The sequence below is a fragment of the Sus scrofa genome, chromosome 3 (assembly GCF_000003025.6).
Source record: "Sus scrofa isolate TJ Tabasco breed Duroc chromosome 3, Sscrofa11.1, whole genome shotgun sequence".
In the NCBI taxonomy this organism is placed as follows: domain Eukaryota; kingdom Metazoa; phylum Chordata; class Mammalia; order Artiodactyla; family Suidae; genus Sus; species Sus scrofa.
Window position 1 is genome coordinate 22161674 of NC_010445.4, and position 22690 is coordinate 22184363.

At 50.6% G+C, this 22690-nt stretch overlaps 1 protein-coding gene across 2 annotated transcripts in view; it reads right to left on the bottom strand.

Moving 5' to 3' along the window:
* PRKCB (protein kinase C beta) overlaps positions 1-22690 on the bottom strand; it is a 388402-nt gene that overhangs the window by 166447 nt on the left and 199265 nt on the right. For both annotated transcript variants that reach the window (XM_021086460.1, XM_021086459.1), the window contains exons 4-5: positions 20961-21072; positions 17915-18043 (exon numbers count right to left, since the gene is read on the bottom strand). In XM_021086460.1, coding sequence (XP_020942119.1) covers positions 17915-18043; positions 20961-21072 — 241 coding nt within the window. The remainder of the gene's footprint in view (positions 1-17914; positions 18044-20960; positions 21073-22690) is intronic.

Here is a 22690-nt window from a genome sequence, read left to right on the forward strand (position 1 = left end):
AGGTGGCCCCAGGTGGCAGGGCATTCCCTCTTGGGGACTGGAAGTAATAAACTAGCTTTTCCCCAGCAATCTCCCCACTCCCCTGCCACACCATCAGCCTCCCCATGCCTTGCCTGAGACCTCCATTTAAAAAAAACAAACAAACAGGAGTTCCTTCCCTGGCTCAGCAGGTTCTGACTAGCATCCATGAGGATGCAGGTTCAATCCCTGGCCTCGCTCGATGGGTTAAGGATCCAGGGTTGCCATGAGCTGTGGTGTAACACGCAGATGCGGCTCAGATCCAGCATTGCTGTGGCTGTGGCCGTTTTGGGGTTTGTGGGTCAGGGGTGAGGTAGAGAATGGCTGAAGGAGTCGGGGCAGCTTCACCTGGGAACTAGAGGATTTTGGGGGGACCCAAGAACCACCCAAGAGTGAGGAAGAAGCTGTATTGGAGAGGCCACGAGCAGAAGCTTCAGGAAGTTAATTAACATACACTGTGGCAGCCTGACCTGCCCAGTTGAGTGGACTCCCCACCAACTGCTCCCTGTCTGCCAGGACCCTTCCCTGCTCTTTCTCCCATCTCCTGACACACCCTTGCCGCCCCCAGCTTCTCCAAGCTTCTGTAAGGTCAGATGCCTCCCATCGAGTCCCTCATTCCATAGTCTGTGTGGCAGCTCGGATTCCCTGGATGAAACAGGTGTCTTGCAAGGCCCAGCATCCCAGATGCCAGGTGGGAAGTTGGTTTTCCCATGAGATCCGCTCCTCCCAGATGCTCACACCACTTGGCATGCTGCAGTTTCCCAGTGTAACCGGAACACCACTTTCCTTGTCAGGGAAGGAGCTTTCTCAAGGTACAAGATACCGCTGTGAATTTTTCTCTCTCTCCCCTTCTCTCCCCTTCTGGATGCCCTCAGTTCCACCAGCTGGAGAGCCCAGGGAGGCAGGACCGGGTAGAGGTTAGGAGCAGAGTCCTGGGATCAGATGGCCCGGGTCACTTCAAGACTGTGCAACTTTAAATGAATTACTTCACGTCTTCAAGCTGCAGCTTCTTCACACAAACAATGGGGGTGAAATTTCAAAAGTGGAGGAAAGCATTGCAGGTGATGCTCCCCTGAGAGCATCTGGCATACAGGAACTGCTGAGTACATGCTGGTGGCATACGAAACTGCAACAGGGACTTAAAGTGGCAGGCTTAGCAACCAGGTCCCCTGAATTCTTCAGCTGGGCAGATCCCCACCTCTCAGGTCATTTTAGACAGAACCAAATGCCTCGCTTCCTCATCAACGAAGCTTAGGTATTGTAAGTTTTCTAGGATATACATGCCCAGGAGGATAATAACAAGAGATCATTGGGAGGGAGTTCCCTTCGTGGCTCAGTGGTTAGCAAACCTGACTAGGATCCATGAGGATGCGGTTCGATCCCTGGCCTTGCTCAGTGGGTTAAGGATCCGGCATTGCTGTGAGCTGTGGCGTAGGTTGCAGATGGGCTCGGATCTGGCGTTGCTGCAGCTGTGGTATAAGCCGGCAGTTGTAGCTCCAATTTGACTCCTAGCCTGGGAACCTCCATATGCCACAGGGGCAGCCCTAAAAAGCGCACACACAAAAAATAAACAAATAACAAAGGACAAAAAAAGAGATAACAGGGAGTTCCCTGGTGGTATAGTGGTTAAGGATTAGGGGTTGTCACTGCTATGGGTCAGGATCCACCCTGGCCTGGAGACTTCTGAATGCTGTGGAGGCATCCAAAAAAAAAAAAAAAAAAAAAAAAGAAAAAGAAAAGAAAGAGAGAGAGAGATAACAACACAGTATTTATTGGGTTTGCTGCTGACCCCTCTCTCTGTCTGCCCATTACAGGCAGGGTCTCCAAGAAGCTGGACTTCTCACCCAAGAACCACATTCTGAAAACATGCCAACTTTGGGAAGAAATAAAAAGGACACTAAACAGAACACTCCAAATTCAGCCAATTCAGGAAAAAAAAAAAAAGGAGTTTCTGTCATGGCGCAGTGGAAACAAATCAGACTAGGAACCACGAGGTTGTGGGTTCGATCCCTGGCCTCACTCAGTGGGTTAAGGATCCAGCATGACCGTGAGCTGTGGTATAGGTCCCAGACACGGCTCGGATCCTGCATTGCTGTGCCTGTGGCATAGGCCGACAGCTAAAGCTCTGATTAGACCCTTAGCCTGGGAACCTCCATATGCTGCAGGTGCAGCCCTAAAAAGACAAAAGAAAAGGAAAAAAAAAGAACACGGAGACATGAGAGCAAATGTTGTCTGTCTTGTTTGTGATGGTAAGTGGTGCCCAGCATATAGGGGCACTCAAGGAGTGTTTGCTGAAGACATAGGGGAGGCAGGATTCGAACTCAGGTCTGACCCCAAAGCTTTTGCTCAAGCTCTGTGATCCTAGACTACACTGGCCTGTAGTTAGCACAGACTTGCTGCAAGTCAGTGAGAAGAGCAGATGGGGGCCAGTCACCAGAAAAACAAGGTATGCCTTCTCCCCCTGTGGCCGGAGACAAAGGCAAAGCAGAGATGGGCCCTGGGCCACTTTACACAAATGCTCAAGCCAAGGGCTCCGTGCTGCACAAGGACTATGCCAGGGCACGCAGGTAGGTTCAGGCCGTCAATGAAAGGGGATTCTGGCCCTGAAGTGCGGGCACCAAACACCAAAGCTTCACGACAGGTGAAATGTCACGGCCAAAGGGGACACACACCTGCCCAGACTCACGTGTAGCCGCCCCTGCAGGAGCAGAGCACGGTAAAGCCTGCCATCTAGTGGACAGATGAGATATACCACCTTTCCTGGAGATTGTCCAAAACAAGGGTTCTGGGATTTTAAAGGACATGCAAATCACATGAGGATTTTGTTGAAAGGCAGGTTCTGATTCAGCAGGTCTGGATGGAACCTGTGATTCTGCATTTCTAACCAATTCCCAGGTGATGCTGATGCTGCAGGTCCAAAGACCATACTAAGATCAGCCAGGTCCGACAATCGCCGAAGTGTGAACACCCCCAACATGGAAGCTTGGGGAGGGCACACCAGGCGAAACAAAATTAGAAGGTACCAGAGGATTTGAAGTTGTTTTTTTGTTTGTTTTTTTGTTTGCTTGCTTTTTAGGGCCGAACCTGCAGCATTTGGAAGTTCCCAGGCTAGGGGTCCAATCAGAGTTACAGCTGCCAGCTTACACCACAGCCACAGCAACTCAGGATCAAGCCGCATCTGTGACCCACACGGCCGCTCACAGCAACTCCAGATCCTTAATCCACTGAGCAGCCCAGGGATCGAACCTGCATCCTCATGGATACCAGCTGAATTTGTTTCCGCTATGCCACAACGGGAACTCCTATTTCAAGTTTTTTAAGTCAAAGAAGTTAGAGACCTGGTGGTGAGGTTGAGGGGCCAGGGGCCAGGTTAGTGTGGGATGCCGGCTGATTGAGAGGCAGGGAGAAATGGATGTATTTCCTGGGGCATCAGTAATGGTGATGCTAATGAGGACAGTGACGCCAATGACAACAGCTGCAAGACCGAACAAATGGAAAGGGCAGGGGGTCAGAGAGCAGGCCAGCTCATGAGGTGGCTGCTACACAAGACACAGCTAGTGAGGATGGAAGCTCAACCATCACAGGCAGGACCTGGGCCCAGTTCTGCCTGAGCTGAGAATCACCCAGTTGTCCTCCAAACCACAAACACCCCGTCACTGGCCACGGTTCACTTAATTTTCACTGCTATTGTTGGTGGAGATCTTATTTAAATGGGCTTTTCCTATTTAGAGATGTTTCTGGTTTGGGTAGATTTTTTTTTTTCAAAATTATAAAAGTGATGGAGTTCCCATGGTGATGGAGTTCGCAGTGGTTAATGAATCCAACTAGGAACCATGAGGTTGCGGGTTCGATCCCTGGCCTCGCTCCATGGGTTAAGGATCCGGTGTTGCCGTGAGCTGTGGTGTAGGTTGCAGAGGTGGCTTGGATTCCACGTTGCTATGGCTCTGGTATAGGCCGGCAGCTACAGCTCTGATTCGACCCCTAGCCTGGGAACCTCCATGTGCCGCAGGAGCAGCCCCAGAAAAGGCAAAAAGACAAATATATATATATATATATATATATATATATATAAGTGATAGGCATTTATTGCAACAGAAACAATTTCTAAGGCATATCAAGAAAGGATCCCCCTCAACCTCGGCCCCAGGCTCTCTCCATTCCCACGGCTCCAGCCCTCCTGTGATCCCGGGGTTTACAGCCTGGTATGTACCCTTCCACACCTTTCTTCCATCCTTACAAAAATATACAAGCTTCACACCTAGGAAGTGTCTGTTCAGCTGTTATTTCTTCGAAAGGAGATCATATAAATATATTTTTACACAACCTAATCTGAGCACTTCATAATACATCAAAGATGTCCCCTCCAGGTCAGGGATGGGCAAATGTTTTCAGTAAGCACCGGAGAGAAAATATTTTAGGCTTTGCAGGCAATACAGGCTTGCATATAACCACTCAATGAACTCCCTATCGTGCCACCAAAGCAGGCATATCAATAAGTAAATGCATGGGCATAACTGTGTGTCAATAAAACTTTTTTTTTTTGTCTTTTTGCCATTTCTTGGGCCGCTCCCCTGGCATATGGGAGGTTCCCAGGCTAGGGGTCTAATCGGAACTGTAGCTGCCAGCCTACGCCAGAGCCACAGCAACGCAGGATCCGAGCTGCATCTGCAACCTACACCACAGCTCACGGCAACGCCGGATGGTCAACCCACTGAGCAAGGCCAGGGATCGAACCCGCAACCTCATGGTTCCTGTCAGATTCTTTAACCACTGCGCCACGACGGGAACTCCCCTGTGTGTCAATAAAACTTTATCAACAAAAACAGGCAGTGGACCAGATGTGGCCCACAAGCCATAGTCTGCCAGCACCTGTTCCAGGCCAGTAGCTGTGGCCCTACCCCACCAGTCTTTTGTTTTGCTTTTGCTTCTTGAGAACTTTTGTTATTTAAACTTTTTAATTAATAAAAATAAAATATGAAGTAAAAAATACATGTAGAAAAGGGGACAAATCACAATGCTAGTTTGATGAATTTTCACAAAGCGAACATAGCGATGTTAAGTAGTTCTCCATAGCAAGAAACAAGACGGGCCAGCTCCACAGAAGCCCCCCAGACTCATTCTGACTCACTGTTTTCAACAACTGCATACTATCCCCTAAAATGGCTATTAGCCTAATTAGGCTGATTCCAAATCTTGGCCACTGCAACGAAAAACCACTAAACATGCTTGTTCCCAATGTTATTTCCTTGCATGCTAGTGTTTTATTTCAATAGGACAGGTTTCCCCAAGGGAAATTCGAGAGTCAGAGTGTGCACGTGTATACATGTTATAACAGATACTGCTGGACCACTTCACCCAAAGGTGGTAACAAGACACAGCCCAGCAGGTCTTGGCAGTGCCCCTCCCATGCCACTCAGGAGGCATTAGGACCCATGACTGGCAGACTGTACGGTTTGGGGCCCTCGACAGTGTCCTGGGCTTGATAATTCTCATGAGACTTAATTCAGGGAATAAGAGAAGGACTATGAGAAAGACCTCAGCTCCCTCCACCTTCATACGTCAACTCCACCTCCCTCAGTGTCCAGACACTAGAGACCACCTCACAAAGGTATTGAAAGGAGGCTTCCTGTGAAAGGAGGGCAGGGGATCCCTGCCCCGGGTCTCAGGGGTGTGGAAACAACCCTCTAGAACCATGGAGAGAGTTCCCATTGTGGCTCAGTGGTAACAACCCAACCACCAGGATGCAGGTTCGATCCCTGGCCCTGCTCAGTGGGTTAAGGATCCAGCGTTGCTGTGAGCCGCTGTGTAGATCACAAATGTGGCTCAGATCCCGAGTTGCTGTGGCTGTGATGCAGGCCAGCAGCTGCAGCTCCCATTGGACCCCTAGCCTGGGAACTTCCATATGCTTCAGGTGCAGCCATAAAAAAGAAAAAAAATTCTAAATTAAAAAAAAAAATAGAACCCACTGAGAAAGATGGTTAAAGTTCCATGAGATAGGACTTAACCTCATTACAAAAACACTAAAGGGAAGCAAAATAATGGGGGCGCCTTTGTGAACTGAACTTTGGCCCTTGCCATCAACCTCTGCATGGATTAAATCAGGAACCAACCACAGCATCCTCTGAGTGGAGCTCAGGATGGAGACCAGGAGTGAGGCACTCTGTCCTCTGGGAAAACTGGAAGAACAGGTTTCAGATAGTAAATTTTTTTTTTTTTTTGTCTTTCTTTGCCTTTTCTAGGGCCGCTCCCGCTGCATATGGAGGTTCCCAGGCTAGGGGTCCAATCGGAGCTGTAGCCACCAGCCCACGCCACAGCCACAGCCACATGGGATCAGAGCCGTGTCTGCGACCCGAACCACTGATCAAGGCAATGCCAGATCCTTAACCTACGGAGTGAGGCCAGGGATCGAACCTGCAGCCTCATGGATGCCAGTCAGATTTGTTTCCGCTGCGCCACAACGGGAACTCCCCTCCTGCCTCCTCTTTGTTGCAAAAACTCATATATCCTCGTTTCCTCCCTCGCCTCCTCGGAGAGGTTTCTCAGGGGTACCTGAGATGCTGTCTCCTGAGCTTAAGTCCTAACTGCATCCCCAAATAAAACTTAACTCTCAACTTTCAGGTTGAGTGACACCTTGCTAAGTTTGTCTTAAGGGAATGTGCTTCCCATGAGGACAAAACGAAGAGGTCTGAACAAAAGTATTTTACTGCCTTACAATTTATCCCTCCCCAAATTTAACAACAATTAAGCATAACGTGATCTAAGAGATCTTGGGTACCAGGGACCCCGAAGTTCCTGGGTACAAGCAGGCGTGTGGGCACATGCCTGTCTACACACGCAGGGATTCCTCTGGGCATGGTGTTCACAGCTTTCGCCAGATCCTTCCTGGACAGCTGTGACATCAAAAAAAAGAGGGTTCAGGGGTTACACATTTGTCAAAACTCATCCATTGGACACTTCAGATGTGTGCATTTCACAGTATGTCAATTTTACCTCAAAAGTTTAAAGAAATTGTAAATACATTCTTTTTTTTTTTTTTTTTTTGTCTTTTGTCTTTTCAGCACCACACCCAGAGCACGCACACAGAGGTTCCCAGTCTGAGGGTGGAATCGGAGCTGTGGCTGCCAGCCTAGCTAGAGTCACAGCAACGCAGGATCCGAGCTGCGTCTGTGACCTACACCACAGGTCACGGCAATGCTGGATCCTAACCCACTGAGTGAGGTCAGGGATCGAACCTGTGTCCTCATGGATGCTGGTTCCGCTGAGCCACGACGGGAACGTCCTGTAAATACATTCTGAATTCTCGTTGATGACGGGCAGGCTGAAGTGTTTGGAGGGGGACTGCCTTCATATTTCTTTGAAAAGTTCTAATTTGACCTGCCTTCAAATTTCTCTGAAAAGCGTCAAAAATAAGGCAAATTGATGGATGGAGAATGAGATAGATAAGGATTCAAGCAAAAGCTTAATGGCAGGATCTAGGTGGTGGATTAATGATTGTTCATCGTAAAATTCTTTCCACTTTGCTGTATGTTGGGCATTTTTCATAACGAAATGTTGGGGGAGATAACTAATCAGTAAATATATCTACTCCACGATGTGTGACTTTGAGAAGTTACTTCCTTCTTCTGGGTCCCCGTGACCCAGCTGTTAAATGGAAGGGGCGGGGGGTGGGGGTTAAGTGTTGTTGTGACACCTCCCATTAGGGGCAGCGTTGGTCTTGTGGTTTTACTTTGTCCTGCAATATCTGGGCATCTTCAGAGAGATCCTTTGGGGAGCGATGGCTTTGAAGACAAAGGCTGCCCCCTAGTGGTCCATAGTGGCCTAGGTTGTGATCATTTATATTCCTGTAATTGCTGGGTAGTATTTTAAGGTATTAATTCATCTGGATTTTTCTTCATTAGATTTCCTTTTTGCTCCCCCCTTCCCTTTCCCCCTAAATCAGAGAGCCATCTTGGGGAATTACATGGCAGGGCAAAAAGCAGAAACAGACATCAGGTCATTCTGGCTCCGTGTTCCAAATTCCCAAACCTCAGAGGTTTTAAAGATACGGACAGACAGCATCTGAAAAAAAACTTGAATGGTGGGAGGTCCCGCTGTGGCATAGTGGGTTAATTATCCTGCTTGTCTCTGTGGCATTGCTAGTTCGATCCCCAGCTCGGCACAGTGGGTTAGGGATCCAGCATTGCCACAGCTATGGTGGTCACAACTGCAGTTCGGATTCCATCCCCGCTCTGGAAACTTCCATATGCCATGGATAGAGCCAAAGAAGGGGGGGAAAAAAAACACCTCAAAGGTGGAGAATCTAACCTGACAAGAAGGAAATTCTCTATGGCTAACAGAAGAAAGAATGATGAGGAAGCATTCCAAGGGTCCCAGGGAACTGGCAAGCCCCCAGGCTGTGATGTTTGTCCAGCAAAAAAGACTTGCCTTGCTCCCTGTCATATCCCAAGGGTCTAACATATGCCTGACACGGAGTTCCCATCGTGGCTCAGTGGAAAACGAATCTGACTAGTATCCATGAGGACGCAGGTTCAATCCCTGGCCTCTCTCAGTGGGTTAAGGATCTGGCGTTGCCGCGAGCTGTGGTGTAGATCAAAGATGCGGCTCAGATCCCACGTTGCTGTGGCTGTGGTGTAGGATGGTGGCTACAGCTCTGATTGGACTCCTAGCCTGGGACCCTCCATATGCCATGGTGGCAGCCCTAAAAAGACAAAAAAAAAAAAAAAAAAACCCAAACAAACAAAAAAAACAAAACAAAAAAACACTATAGAATGTGCCCAACAAAGAGTGGACATTCAGTCCATGCTGTTGAACGAATAAGGGAATGACTGGGAGGGTGAGTGAATAGAGACTAGAGGAGCTTATAACCAGGACGAAGGGCAGGGAAGCCACATTTAATAGCTGAGAGTCTCCTGTATCCTCACCATTTCTAGCCTCCGCCTTTTGTGCACTGTATTCCCTCTGCCTGGAACACAGCAGCAGGGTGAGCCTGAGGGCCATGGAGTCGTGGACGGCCTGGGCTCAGATCTGAGACATCCCTTAGATGGGGTGACGCCAGGGACAGTTACTTAACTGGCTCTGCCTCCATCTCCTCACAGGTAAACAGGGGCATTAGAGTTCCCGCTGTGGCTCAGCAGGTTCAGAACCCACATAGTATCCATGAGGATGCGGGTTCCACCTCCGGCCTCCCTCAGTGGGTAAAGGATCTGGCGCTGCCACAAAGCGGCGGTATAGGCGCAGACGCAGCTCGGATCCAGTGTCGCTCTGGCTGTGGTTGGCAGCTGCAGTTCCAATTCCACTCCTAGCCTGGGAACTTCTATATGCTGCAGATGCGGCCCGAAAAAGAAAATAATAATAATAGCAATAACATGGGAGCAATAATTGTATCTATGACAGAGGGTTATTGTGAAGACGAAGGAACGGATCTGTGTAAAGCCCCTGGCATGTAAGAACAACTCAAGAAACATTGCCGATACTACTTTTCTTTTTTTTCTTTCTTTTTTTTTTTTTTTTTTTGCGTTTGCTAGGGCCACTCCCACAGCACATGGAGGTTCCCGGGCTAGGGGTCGAATGGGAGCTGTAGCCACCAGCCTACACCAGAGCCACAGCCATGCAGGATCCGAGCCGAGTCTGCAACCTACACCACAGCTCACCGGCAACACCGGATCCCTAACCTACTGAGCAAGGCCAGGGACCGAACCCGAAACCTCGTGGTTCCTAGGCGGATTCTTTAACCACTAAGCCACGACAGGAACTCCGATATTACTTTTCTTATCTACTCTGACCCAAAGTTGGCTCTGCCCAGACATCTCCTATATATCCTACAGACACAACTCAGCCATGGCTTCCTTCAAGAAGCTTCAGGAGGCTCTCTGGGGGTTCCCATGGTATTATCACACTATTTGCCACTTGCAATGTAATTACCTATGTCTGGTTCTCCCACTAAGCTGTGAGCTCCCCGAGGGCAGAGACAAGAATCTCATTTGTCATTGCATACAATCTGGTAGTGAAGCCCTTTCGAAATGAATGAATGGATGAACAGCAATGCTGACTGAGCCCATCCCACCCTCCTACCGACAAGGGGCCACCTTTCTCACACTGTAAATGCCTCATTGCCCCAAACGTCCCCCAGCTCCCACCTCAGGTACAGTCTGCACTTAGTTCTTCTGGTCTTGTCCCACCGTATTGGTTTCAGAAGGAAGACACCCATGTAGAATACGCAGGCGAAGGACCCTCACAGGTATGCTTGTACTCTTCCCTGTCCCTCCTTGGTGGAGTCCCCACGATGGACAAACCCTTCTCTACTTGCAAAGAGTTCTTTATTTATTAATGTATGCTTTTTTTTTTTTTTTTTTTTAGGGCTGCACCTGCAGCATAGGGAAGTTCCCAGGCTAGGGGTCAAATCAGAGCTACAGCTGCCCGCCTACACCACGGCCACAGCATCACGGGATCCCAGCCTCATCTGCAACCTATGCCACAGCTCATGGCAACTGAACGAGGCCAGGGATCAAACCCGCATCCTCCTGGATACGAGTTGGGTTTGTTACTGCTGAGCCACAGTGGGAACTCCCGAAACAGTTCTTTATATAACAAGCAGGGCTTCTGGGAGCTTTCAACGTCTGTTTCCCTTCTCCTAAGAACTCTTAAAACCTCTCCTGGAATCTGGGGTACAGATGCATGTGATTCTCAACCCTTCCCAAGAGCCTGTCAAGAATTGATATCTCTTTGGTGTGCTGCTTCTTTTGATGTATGGATGTCAGCTCTTGGAAAGGATTTAAATACCAAATATTGGGAGTTCCCACGTCTTTCTGGGAGATGCTTCAGTCTAAGAAGGTTTTGCACAGCACAACACAATGCCAGGAACAGTGAATGAGTGCCTCAAAGAGAGACATGCAAAACATTGCTCTTTCTGCTTTTTGTAAGAACAACTCATTTTTCTTTCTCTTTTCCTTTTTTTTTTCTTTTTTTTTTAAGGCTGCCCCTAGTATATGGAAGTTCCCAGGGTAGGGGTAGAATTACAGCTAGCCTAATGAGAAGCCACCAATGAGCTTTTTATTTTATTTACTTTTTACTTTTTTGCTTTTTAGGGCTGCATCTGTGGCATATGGAAGTTCCTGGGCTAGGGGTCCAATTGGAGCGCAGCAGCTGGCCAACACCACAGCCACAGCAACGCCAGATCCAAAAGCCCACAGAGAGTGAGCAAGCCCAGGGACGGAACTCATGTCCTCACAGAGGCAACATCAGGTCCTTAACCCACTGAGCCACAACAGGAACCCCAAGAACAGCGTGTTTTTGTGAGATATACTTATGGATGTGGTTAAGGATTTGTAAATGGCTGCAATGTAGGTCAAAATGTAGGAGTTCCCATCGTGGCACAGTGGTTAACGAATCCAACTAGGAACCATGAGGTTGTGTGTTTGATCCCTGGCCTCGCTCAGGGGGTCATGGATCCAGCATTGCCATGAGCTATGGTGTAGGTTGCAGATGTGGCTCAGATCCCGCGTCGCTGTGGCTGTGGTGTAGGCCAGCAGCTGTAGCTCCGATGGGACCCCCAGCCTGGGAACCTCCATATGCCACAGGTGTGGCCCGAAAAAGAAAAAAGACGAAAATGAAAAAGAAAAGAAATGTAAATAATGGGATATCAATTGCTATGTTACCTGAAAGGGAAGGATTTTATACATCAGGAAATGGGCTCCATAAATTCCAGAAGCATCTTACAACTTTGACCACGGCTTCTGATGGTACTGCCTGCTCCCATGACACTATAGGCCATCTTGACGTCCCAATGTTTTCCTGTGAGTCTCCAAGTCTCTCTGCTCTCTGTCTTTTCTACATTACCCAGGAACAAGGGCAGTTATGGCTCCAAAAGGTGGGTCCCAGTCTCAGTAATACCTCTGTTAACCTTGGACTTGGTCCTTAGGATTTCGTGTGGTCCCCTTCCTTTAAGAATGATGCTGTGGGCGTTCCCGTCGTGGCGCAGTGGAAACGAGTCCGACTAGCAACCATGAGGTTGCAGGTTCAATCCCTGGCCTCGCTCATTGGGTTGAGGATCTGGCGTTGCCGTGAGCTGTGGCATAGGTCGCAGACGCGGCTCAGATCTGGCATGGCTGTGGCTGTGGTGTCGGCCAGCAGCAACAGCTCCGATGGGCCCCTAGCCTGGCAACCTCCATATGCCGCAGGTGCGGCCCTAAAAAGACAAAAAATAAAAGAATGATACCGTGGACTGGATTATCTGTTGAACTTGAGCTCCTCCCTTCAAAAGGCACTGGTCTGGGGATCATCTGTGAAATCCTGGCATCTATAAGGATCCTCTAGCAGTGTCTCCTTCAGACATACACGCACTGATTCCACAAATATGTAATAACGCCCATCACACTAGGGGCTGGGGTAGAGTGAGGAGTCAAAGCAGACACAGCCTGGCTCTCTTGGCGCTCAAAGCCCAGCGGAAGATGCAGACACAACACAAAACCACAAGAGATACAAGTTCAAGCTCAGGGTCCCATGAATGTCTCCGGTAAGAGAGGGTCGTGGGAAGCTTCCTTGACTTGAGAATGAGCTGAGACCTACAGGAGGGGAAGAGGGACCTGCTGGAAGAAGACACGCGGCAAAGACTCCAGATTGAGGGAACAGAGTAGGCAGAGGTTTCACGGTGGGTGCAGCCTGGAGAGGATGAAGATTCAAAAGAAAAGCAAGGAGTTGCTCCCATCGTGGCTCAGTGGTAATGAACCCAACGAGGATCCATGAGGAGGTGGGTTGGGTCCCTGGTCCCCCTCACTGGGTTAAGGACCCAGCATTGGCGTGAGATGTGGTATAGGTCGCAGACTCGGCTTGGATCCTATGTTACCGTGGCTGCGGGGTGGGGCAGGAGCTGTAGCTCTGATTCAACCCCTAGTCTGGGAACTTCCCTATGCCTTGAGTATGGCCCTAAAAAGCCAAAAGGAAAAAAAAAAAAAAGCAAAGAAACAATAAATAGTGAGATCACCCCATTACAGCTAGCCTGCCCAAGGGCAATGAGAAACCACTGATGAGCTTTTTATTTTATTTATTCATTTATTGCTTTTTAGGGATGCACCCACGGCATCTGAAAGTCCCTGGGCTAGGGGTCCAATCGGAGCAGCAACACAGGATCTGAGCCATGACCACAGCTCACGGCAACAATGGATCCTTAACCCCCTGTGCGAGGCCAGGGACCGAAGCTGCATCCTCATGGATACTAGTCGGGTTTGTAACCCGATGAGCCACAATGGGAACTCCTTGATGCACTTTTTAAAGGAAGAGAACTGGGCGGGTTTCCATTCTGGCAAGCTCCCCAATAGCAGCTCTAAAGCCCGGACTCCAGTAGCCACAGGAGATGAAACTTTCAGATCTTTCGGAAGCACGTGTAGCCTGATGGCCCTGGACATGGTGGGATTTCAAACAGCAGGGGACATGCAGAGCAAATGGTGAGGCGGCCTGGGCAGGTGAGTGGGCAAGCCCCAACTGGACGTGCTTCTATGGTCTGGATGACATGGAGTGATCTATGCCAGCCCACACCTGGCCTGGCACTGCTGGGAAGGGCTCTCTCCTCTCCCATCTGTCTGGCTGCGCTCAAGGAGTTGGGGCCTGGACCGGAGTCCCAACAATGAAACCAGAAGGATGCCTGGAAGATCAGAGGGGTACCCAGGTGAGCTGGATCTTGCCCAGCTCCCCTCACACTGGCCAATGCACCCCTCTTCCTGGCTGCCTGCCTGCTGGCCCATCAGGGCTCACCATTGCCATCCTATCCAGATGGCTGTCCTCGGCCACACAGAAGCCCTGGAGCCCAGGAGATAACACCACCCTCCCACCCCCAATCCCGGGAGCCTGTAGCAAAGACAACTGTCTTAGTCGGCGCAGGCTGCTGCAGTCAAACACCAGAGACTGGGTGGCTTAAACAACAGATGTTTCTTTCTCGCAGCTCTGGAGGCAGGAAGTGTAATACCACAGTGCAGGCCGACTCGGTTCCCTATGACAGCCCCCTTCCTGGCTTGCTGTGCCTTGCATGGCCATAAAGCCACCAAGCCCATCATCAGAACCCCGCCTTCCTCTAACCCTAAGTATCTCCCAAAGGGCCACATCTCCAAACACCATTTTGTTGGGCGAGAGCTTCCATATGGATTTCGGGGTTGGGGGGGGACACAGGTCAGTCGAACATAGTGTCTGACCCTGACGGAAAGGTTTCCTGCCTCCAGGGGGCGCTGGCTCTGTGCTGGGATGTGTGATGCGTGGCTCCCTGGGATCATGGCGAAGCTGGCCCCCCCGGAGATCACACTCAGCTTCCCTGCTCCATCCTCACCCTCATCTCAGGAGCAGCCCTTATAAATCATCTGAACAAAAAAAAATCTCCATCTCGGCTCTCTATTTAGAGAATGGCTGTCAAAGCATCGGGTGCTTCGGTCATTAGTCAATCAACAATCCTGTGCCAGGTACTGCCCATGCCCGGCTTGGTGATAAGGCAAGAGCAGGTGCAGTCAGGTGGCCCAGGTGTGCATGGCTGCTCTGCCTGTGACTTCAGACAAGCCACCCAGCCTCACTGAGTCTCAGTTTCCCCTTCTGCGTGCGGGCAACTCCAAGCCCTCCCCTGGGAGGCGCGATATCAAAGCACTCGGCAAAACCACCACGTGCTACTAAGACATTGTGGTAACTATTCAATTAGTGCTATCAGAACCCCAAGCAAGCAGATATTCCAGCCCTAACCTTCAGGGAGCCCCCATGTCCCTTCCTCCCCGTTGATGTGGGTTGACCCTCCCCAAAAGATGCATTCAAGTCCTTCTCCCACAAGCTGTGAATGGGACCACGTTTGGAGACATGTTCTCGCCAGATGTCATCAAATGAATTAGGGCAGCCTTCATCCAATGGCTGGTGTCCTTAGAAGAAGAGGGAACTGGACACAGAGACACACAGGGAAGACCATGGGGTGATGGAGGTGGACATGGGAATGATACATTTATAAGCCAGGGAATGGCAAGGATTTTGGGCAACTGCAAGGAACTGAGACAGAGGCATGGCACAGACTTTCTGGCTGAGCCCTCCAGAAGTAACCAACTTGCCAGCTCTTTGACTTCCAACTCGAGCCTCCCTGACTGTGACAGGATAAATATCTGTTGTTTTAAGCGCCCCCAATTTATGGTACTTTGTTACAGCAGCCACAGGAAACGAAGACCCCTCCGTTCATAGGCATGGAACGGGGCTGCCTGAAAATCATTAACTTGTGATCAAGACAACAGCGCCCCTTTGTGATGCAGGCAGGAGATGTTGACCTTGACTCTGAAGCAACGTCATCTTGGACCACAGGAAACAAAGTCCCCAGGAAATACATAGAAGAGATAACTTAGCTAAACCACAAAGGGAATAAATGAGGGGTGTGGGGGGCGGAGGGTTGTTGCAGGGAACTAAACTAAAAACAAACTTAGTATATCACACTTCATAATCAAATAGACCTCAGTGATGACGTATATAACTCTCTGAGCCTGTTTCCTGATGGATGGAGTGATACTACTACTTAGCTTGTTCGAGTTATTGAAAAACTTTCTATTTATTTATTTATTTGCTTTTGTAAGGCTGCACCACGGCATATGGAGGTTCCCAGGCCAGGGTTCGAATTGGAGCTACAGCTGCCAGCCTACACCACAGCCACAGCCACACAGGATCCGAGCCGGATCTGCGACCTACACCACAGCTCAAGGCAAGGCCGGATCCTTAACCCACGGAGCAAGGCCAGAGATGGAACCCACATCCTCATGGATCCTCGTCGGGTTCATTAACCACTGAGCACGAAGGGAACTCCTGCTGAAAAAGTTTAAACCAGATATGGCCTATAAAAGGCTCTGCAGAGTGAATGACACATTAAAAAACCCAAATCTTAGCTGTGGCTGTATGATGATGATGATGACAGATGGTGTGAACTCTTGGAAGCATAACTTCTCTGAGCTTCATATCTTCATTCATAAAATAAGTCTAGGAGTCCCTGTCACGGCGCAGAGAAAACGAATCTGACTAGGAACCAGGAGGTTGCAGGTTCGATCCCTGGCCTTGCTCAGTGGGTTAAGGATCCGGCGTTTCCATGAGCTGTGGCGTAGGTCACAGACGCAGCTCAGATCTGGCATTGCTGTGGCTGTGGCATAAGCCAGCGGTTGCAGCTCCGAATGGACCCCTAGCCTGGGAACCTCCATATGCCGCGGGTGTGGCCCTAAAAAGACAAAAGACCAAATAATAATAATAATAATAAAACAAGTCTAGTAGATATTTCGCAAGGCTAATGTGAGGACTGAAAGAGATAACATTTAAGTCTTTTCTATTTAATTAAAACATCATTGACCGATAACATTGTGTAAGTTTAAGGTACAATGTGTTGATCTGATGCATCTGTATATTTCAATATGACTACCTCCCTGGTATTAGCTAACACCCCTATCATGTCACATAATTTATTATTATGGGGGGGGCACGCCTGTGGCATGCAGAATTTCCAGGGCTAGGGACTGAACCTGAGCTGCAGCAGCAGCTACATCAGATCCTTAACCCCATAAGCCACCAGGGAACTCCCCATTATTTCTTTAATATGATGGGAACAAGGCATGGACGTTGAGGGCATTATTCTGTGGTTTGTTTTTGAGCTCTGAACATCCTTCAAGGCCCGCGGCCCCAGGTACCATAAGAGCTGGTGTAGTTCCTAGAGAATAACAGTAGAGGGCAGCAGGGTCTCATGTTTGCCCCTCCAGCCCAGGAAGCTTAGACAGTGGGAGAAACCAGCTTCTGAGGCGTCTCCTCCTCTAGGGACCCTCAGGCAAGTCCGCTGGGAAGAAGTCAGGTCAGCCACTAGGCTTCCTTTCAGAGGAAAAAAGCGATTCAAAGAAATACATGTCCCTTAAAAGCTCACTGGGTGTCACAAACCTCAGTTTAAAAACAGCGATTATATTTTACAAGGGTATGTTTCGATTTTTATGGGCTGTAGGCTCAGCACTTCAGAGCTGTGCAACAGCTCCCTGGCCCCAGATCAATTTTTGCAAAATCCATCCCTTCCCTGATCAGTTTCCTAAGATAACAAGTCATAAAAACTTGTTGAAATTAATTAGTTATCAAGTGCAAGAAGTTTGAGACAAGCCTTTGGGGAGAGAATTCCTTCAAAGTTTTAGTCCTACTCTAGTCCAGCTCAATTTTGGATTTACCGTAGCTTTATGGCTGAAGAGTTACCCGTCCAGGGCAGATGCATTTCCCTTTTGTTTGAGCTGCACGCCTCAGAGCCAAGTATTCCATGAATGTTCCCTTAGGAGGAACCAACACCGCTAGTCCCTGGTCCCTGCATCTCTCCAGCAGACTGTCTCTGTCTTTACCTCTTTCTTATTATCATGAAGCAATTTAGAAGTGCAAAAAGTACAGAGCATAATAGAACAGGGACCAGCACAGCCCCCATCGGGTTTAAGAAAGAAAGAACTTCAATTCCGTGGAAAGCCCTCAGGGATGCACAGCGCACGCCTCCTCCTCCCCAGGATATAACACTCTCCCAAACTGGGTGTTCAAGACTGGAAACGCCTGGGAAAGAAACGAGCATCCCTTCTCCTCTGTCTTTAAGAAAGACAGACCTGCACACGCCAAAGATACTGAGGGAAAGAGTACAAGGTGGGGGGCCAGGGGAGAGTGGGGAACGGTGAGGAAGCTGAGAGGTTCTGGGAGCGTGGCTCTGCGGGGATGCAGTTTCTAAGGATGCTTACAGTGGGGGGCGCTGGTAACGGAAGCGGTTGAAAGGGAGGTGGGCAGGGGCACCGCTCCTCCCTCCCCACCCAGCGCCGCCCACCCCTTCATCCGCCTCCCTTCCCTAATACATTGGTCCTGCCAGGTGCGGACCCAGCGGAGCCGGCGCGGGAGCCCCAGCGCCACCTACCGACCACGATGAGAACCTCCCTCTCGATGTGGGCCTGGATGTAGATGCGGCCGCGGCGCTCCGTGTGGTCTGTGCCACACAGGCTGGGCACGTTCATCACGCAGCGCTTGTGGACGTTCATCATGCAGGCTGCGGGGGCAGAGAGAGGACGCACAGGTCAGGCTGGGTCAGGCTGGCCCAGGCTGGCCCCCTCCTGTGCCCTTCCTTCCCTCCCGGACTGGCGGAGACCAGCCTGCCCTGCCCGAGTCTCACCAGAAGGACTTCTTCAAGACTCCTCCTCAGCCCCCCAACCCCTGGCCCTGATGGACAGACGGGGTGGACCGTGTCCATCTTCCCCGAAGGCTAAGGCACCCCGCACACCCACAATGGCTCTGAAGCCAAAGTCACCAACTTCAGTGCCCGGGGCGGCAGGTAACCCAGGGAGGGAAGCTGCGGGTGTGGTGGGTGGGCTTGCACCACCGGGATGCAGCAGCCCCTCAGGCAGAGCCCTGACGGAAGCCAAAATTTTCCCATTTTTCAAGCGAAGCGGGAATCCCGATTTGTATGTGACATCTCGCGATGCTTTAATACTGACGGCTCATAGGCTGGGTTCCCTGGAAAGAGCATCGGAGAAGGGGAGTTGCCAGCTGGCCCACGTGCGATGTAAGGGGAGCGCCCATCCTCAGGTGACCTCTCAGAGTTGTCGGGGAATTGACACAAGAGGACCAGGCCTTTGCAACCCTGCATCTGCCCGTCTTTGGTCATGAACCACCCTCTGGGAAGGGGCATCCTCTTGGGATCTGAGCAGAGCACCCACGATATCCACTGTAACTAATTGCGACCAAAAAAAAAAAAAAAAAAAAAAATTAGACCCAGGGGAAGTTCCCATCATGGCTCAGTGGAAACGAATCCGACTAGTATCCATGAGGATGCAAGTTCGATCCCTGGCCTCACTCAGTGGGTCGCGGATACGGTGTTGCCATGAGGTATGGTGTAGGTCACAGATGCAGCTCGGATCCCAAGTTTCTGAGGCTGTGGCATAGGCCAGCAGCTGTAGCTCTGATTCGACCCTTAGCCTGGGAACTTCCATATGCCACCAGTGCAGCCCTAAAAAAAAAAAAAAAAAAAGACCAAAAAAAAAAAATAGACCCAGGGTAAGATGAATGAAATATGTCTGCAAACTGAACCTGACACTCTGAAGGGTTCTCTGCGATCTGATAAACGCATGCCCCCTTTCCCCCCACCCCACCCCCATGGGGCCTCTGTGCTTCTCTCAGTGGGTAGCTGGTTTCCCCCAAGTTCTTTGGCACCATGGCTGCTCCAGGAAGTTGTGCCTGGAGTCCAGTGTTCCCAAGGGGCCCCCTTGTTCCAGTCTGAGCAGCCAGGAGGAGAGGCTGGATCACCCCCCTACAGGGTCTGCATTCCAGGGGATTCCACAGGAGCTAGGAGCAGGGCACGACCAGGGGCAGGGGGTGCCAAGGGCGCCCCTTCTCAGCCCGCCCAAGCTCCAGGAGGCAGCAGGCAGATTACAAATCTGGGAATGAGTTGTGGGGGGAGGACGGTGAGCAAGGAGAAAGGGAGAGCCCCCTGGAACCTGAGCGCCCAAATTCAGGGCTCTGTGTCAGCTCAAGTGCCCCCATCCCACCCCTCTCTGTCCTTGAGAAAAATTTGGGGCCCCACGGCAGCTCAGAAGAGTCGGTGTCCTGCAAGCCTCTATCAAGTGTCTGCCTGGGAGCTCCGATCTCTACTGTGTCTCTGCGGCTCTAATCCTGTGTCTGTGCCCGCCTGTCTCTCAGTACCCATCTTGGCGTTTGTCTCTTTCCTGGTCCTTGCTCCTCTGTGTGTGCGTGTGTGTGTGCGCGCACGCGCGCGCACGCACCCACACATGCCTTGGGACCACAGATGCATTGGGGAATAGTTTCTGCATCACGTCTCTTTGCCTCCATCTCTGTGTGTGTGTGTCTCTCCATGTGTGTTTCTGTTTCTGCTCTCTCTGCATCTCCCACAGGAGCCCGTGTGAGCGCACCTCTGTGTCACTTCCAGTCATTGTGTCTGTTGGTTCATCCTCCGTCCCTCCTTCTGCTGGAGTCTCTCTGGTGCAGGGTCCCTCTGCAGCTTCATTGGGCGCCCCCTACACCTGGACCCACATGGCATCTGCCCCCAACCCCTCCCCCCGCCCCAGCATCCACCTGTCTCTACTTGTGTGTTTCTCTCTCTCCCTCCCTTCCGCTCCCTCCAAAGCCACATCCATCCCTCTCAGTCACTCTCTGCCCCTGAGGATTTCTCCCTCTGTCCTCAGACAGTCTGGCTTCGTGACGGCTCTGCCTGCTATAGGTCGACAGGCCCCCGGCCAGCACGGAGCTCCCTGTCCTCGCCCCGTCCCTTTGCAGGGGAAGCTGCAGCTCTCAGAGCCTGCTGGCTGTCCCACCCCATGGGCCATTCAGTCCTTTCTTTAATAAAGAGGAGTCCTGCCCTCTCCAGCCTCTTCCCGCCCCAGCCTGGCCTGAGAATCACACCCTCTCCCCTCTTTTGGTATAAACCGCGGGTGTCTTTTCTCTCTGCAAAGAACAGCCTCAGTGCTGCATATCAGTGTTGGAAACAGCTGTGTGCATGGCTGCAGGCACGGCCACAATGTGTCTGTGCCTCCCTGTGTCCCCTCTCACAGTGGCTGTGAACCTTTCTGTGTGACTCGCTTTGCTCAGTGGGACTTGCCCTCTTAAGGAACGTGGGACCTCCATGTCAGCAAGTCTAGGCTAGCCCATTTGGGATAAAAGACTCGTGGCCCTGTCATCCCCATCACTCATGTGACAGCCAGCCATCCTTCCAGACATGCGGGTGAGGCCCTCCAAGCCCAGACAAATACCCACCCCAACCCACTAATCGACCACACAGGCATGAGCAAGGGCAGTCCAGACCCAAAGGACAGCCTGGCAGCATCATGAGCTAAACAAATGGCTCCCGTTACCCTGCAACAGACAAGTGGTACCCAGCCTACCCTGCACTCGGAAGAAGGTGCTGCAGACCCCGGGGGAGGCGCCCCGACAGCAGAGGCGGACTGAGTACTTACTGTCACACTTCATCCCCTGGTGGATGAGTCCATACAGCAGGGACCCACAGTGGTCACAAAACGTGGGGCTGGAGTACGTGTGGATCTTGAACTTGTGTTTGCTCCGGGGGTCCTAAGGTCCAAAGAAACCAACAAAGAGACTGGCATCAGAGTGGCATGCCAAGAAGTCACACTGCACTGAGCATCACTGGAGAACTTAATAAAAACGGAACCTGGCCCCCAGCGTTCCGTGTACCTCTTGGGACCACTGGCAGGGTCCTGTGCCCAGACACGGCGCTTGATAAAGAGTCACTGAATGAATGAATGAATGAATGAATGGACTAAGACCACTGACAGCGCCCATTCCCACCCCAGCACACTCACTCACTGTGCCTGCACGTCCTCTATCTGGGAAACCAGCCTGCTGAGTCCTGCCTCCAGCAAGGACTCCAGAGACAGCAAACAAAACGCCAGACACATCAAGTCAACAGGTTTCCTTGTTTCTCTTTCCTTCGTCCTCTGAACAACTCCTGGAGTGATCTAAAACCCAAGTCCGGGCATGAAACCTCCCCCCCTTAGAGGCTATTTGCTAGGGCCTCATCACTACAGGACAGAGTTCAAAGTTCAGAGTTCAGGATGCATAGTCAGTAGGTGGTGGCAGAGATTACCGGCATTCCTCCAATATCCATTCTTCCTTTTAAAAACAGATCCCTTGAGTTTTAGCAGAGAGCATCGCTGCTCCATTAAAGACCACATGCCCCAGCCTCCTTGCAGCTCGAGATCTAGCCCATGGGAGATACGTGTTTAAAAGGAAGATGTACAGCCTCCCTGGCTCCCTGTGTCCCTTGGCACGGGCTGGAAGATGGTAAGATGTGGACGTGACCACCTTGGACCCAAACTTGGACCCAGCAGCCCTGGACTTTGTCCCTTGGGACACACATTTGACCGAAAAAATCTACCTTCTGTTTTCTCAAGTCACTATATGGGGGGGGGGGGTGTTTGTTATAGCAGCTTCTGCTGTTCCCTAACTAACTAACTTGGCCTTTGTAACCTAGCAGTGCAGTGCATTACTGAAAGGTACTGACAGTGGAGCATAAACTGCCTGGGTTCTTGTTAGATGCATGATTTGGAACAAGTTATTTATTTGTGCCTCACTGTCCTTGTCTGTATGATGGAGAGAGTGATAGCACTATAAGCTTACAGGAGCATGAGGAAGAATAAGTGAATTAACCCAAGTAGAGAGCTTGGACCCGCCTGGCACACAGTAAGCAGTATAAGCTTTAGTATTATTATGAATACATCCCCCACGTGATCCCAACTATGTTTTCAGGACCCAGGACTTGGTCATACTCCCAAGCGTGCCATGCCTTTCATGAGTCTATGGCACTACACAACGTCTTTCTCCTCCAAGAGATGCTCCACCAACAACAAAAATTCCTTCTCTTTGGAGTTCTGGTCGTGGCACAGCAGAAACAAATCCGACTGGGAACCATGAGGTTGTGGGTTTGACCCCTGGCCTCGCTCTGTGGGTTAAGGATCTGGCGTGGCCGTGAGCTGTGGTGTAGGTCGCAGACACAGCTCAGATCCTGCGTGGCTGTGGCTGTGGCTGTGGCTGTGGTGTAGGCTGGCATCTGTAGCTCTGATATGACCCCTAGCCGGGGAACCTCCATAGGCCATGGGTGTGGCCCTAAAAAGCAACATAAATAAATAAATTTTTAAAATTCCTTCTCTTTCTCGACCCAGCCTGAGAA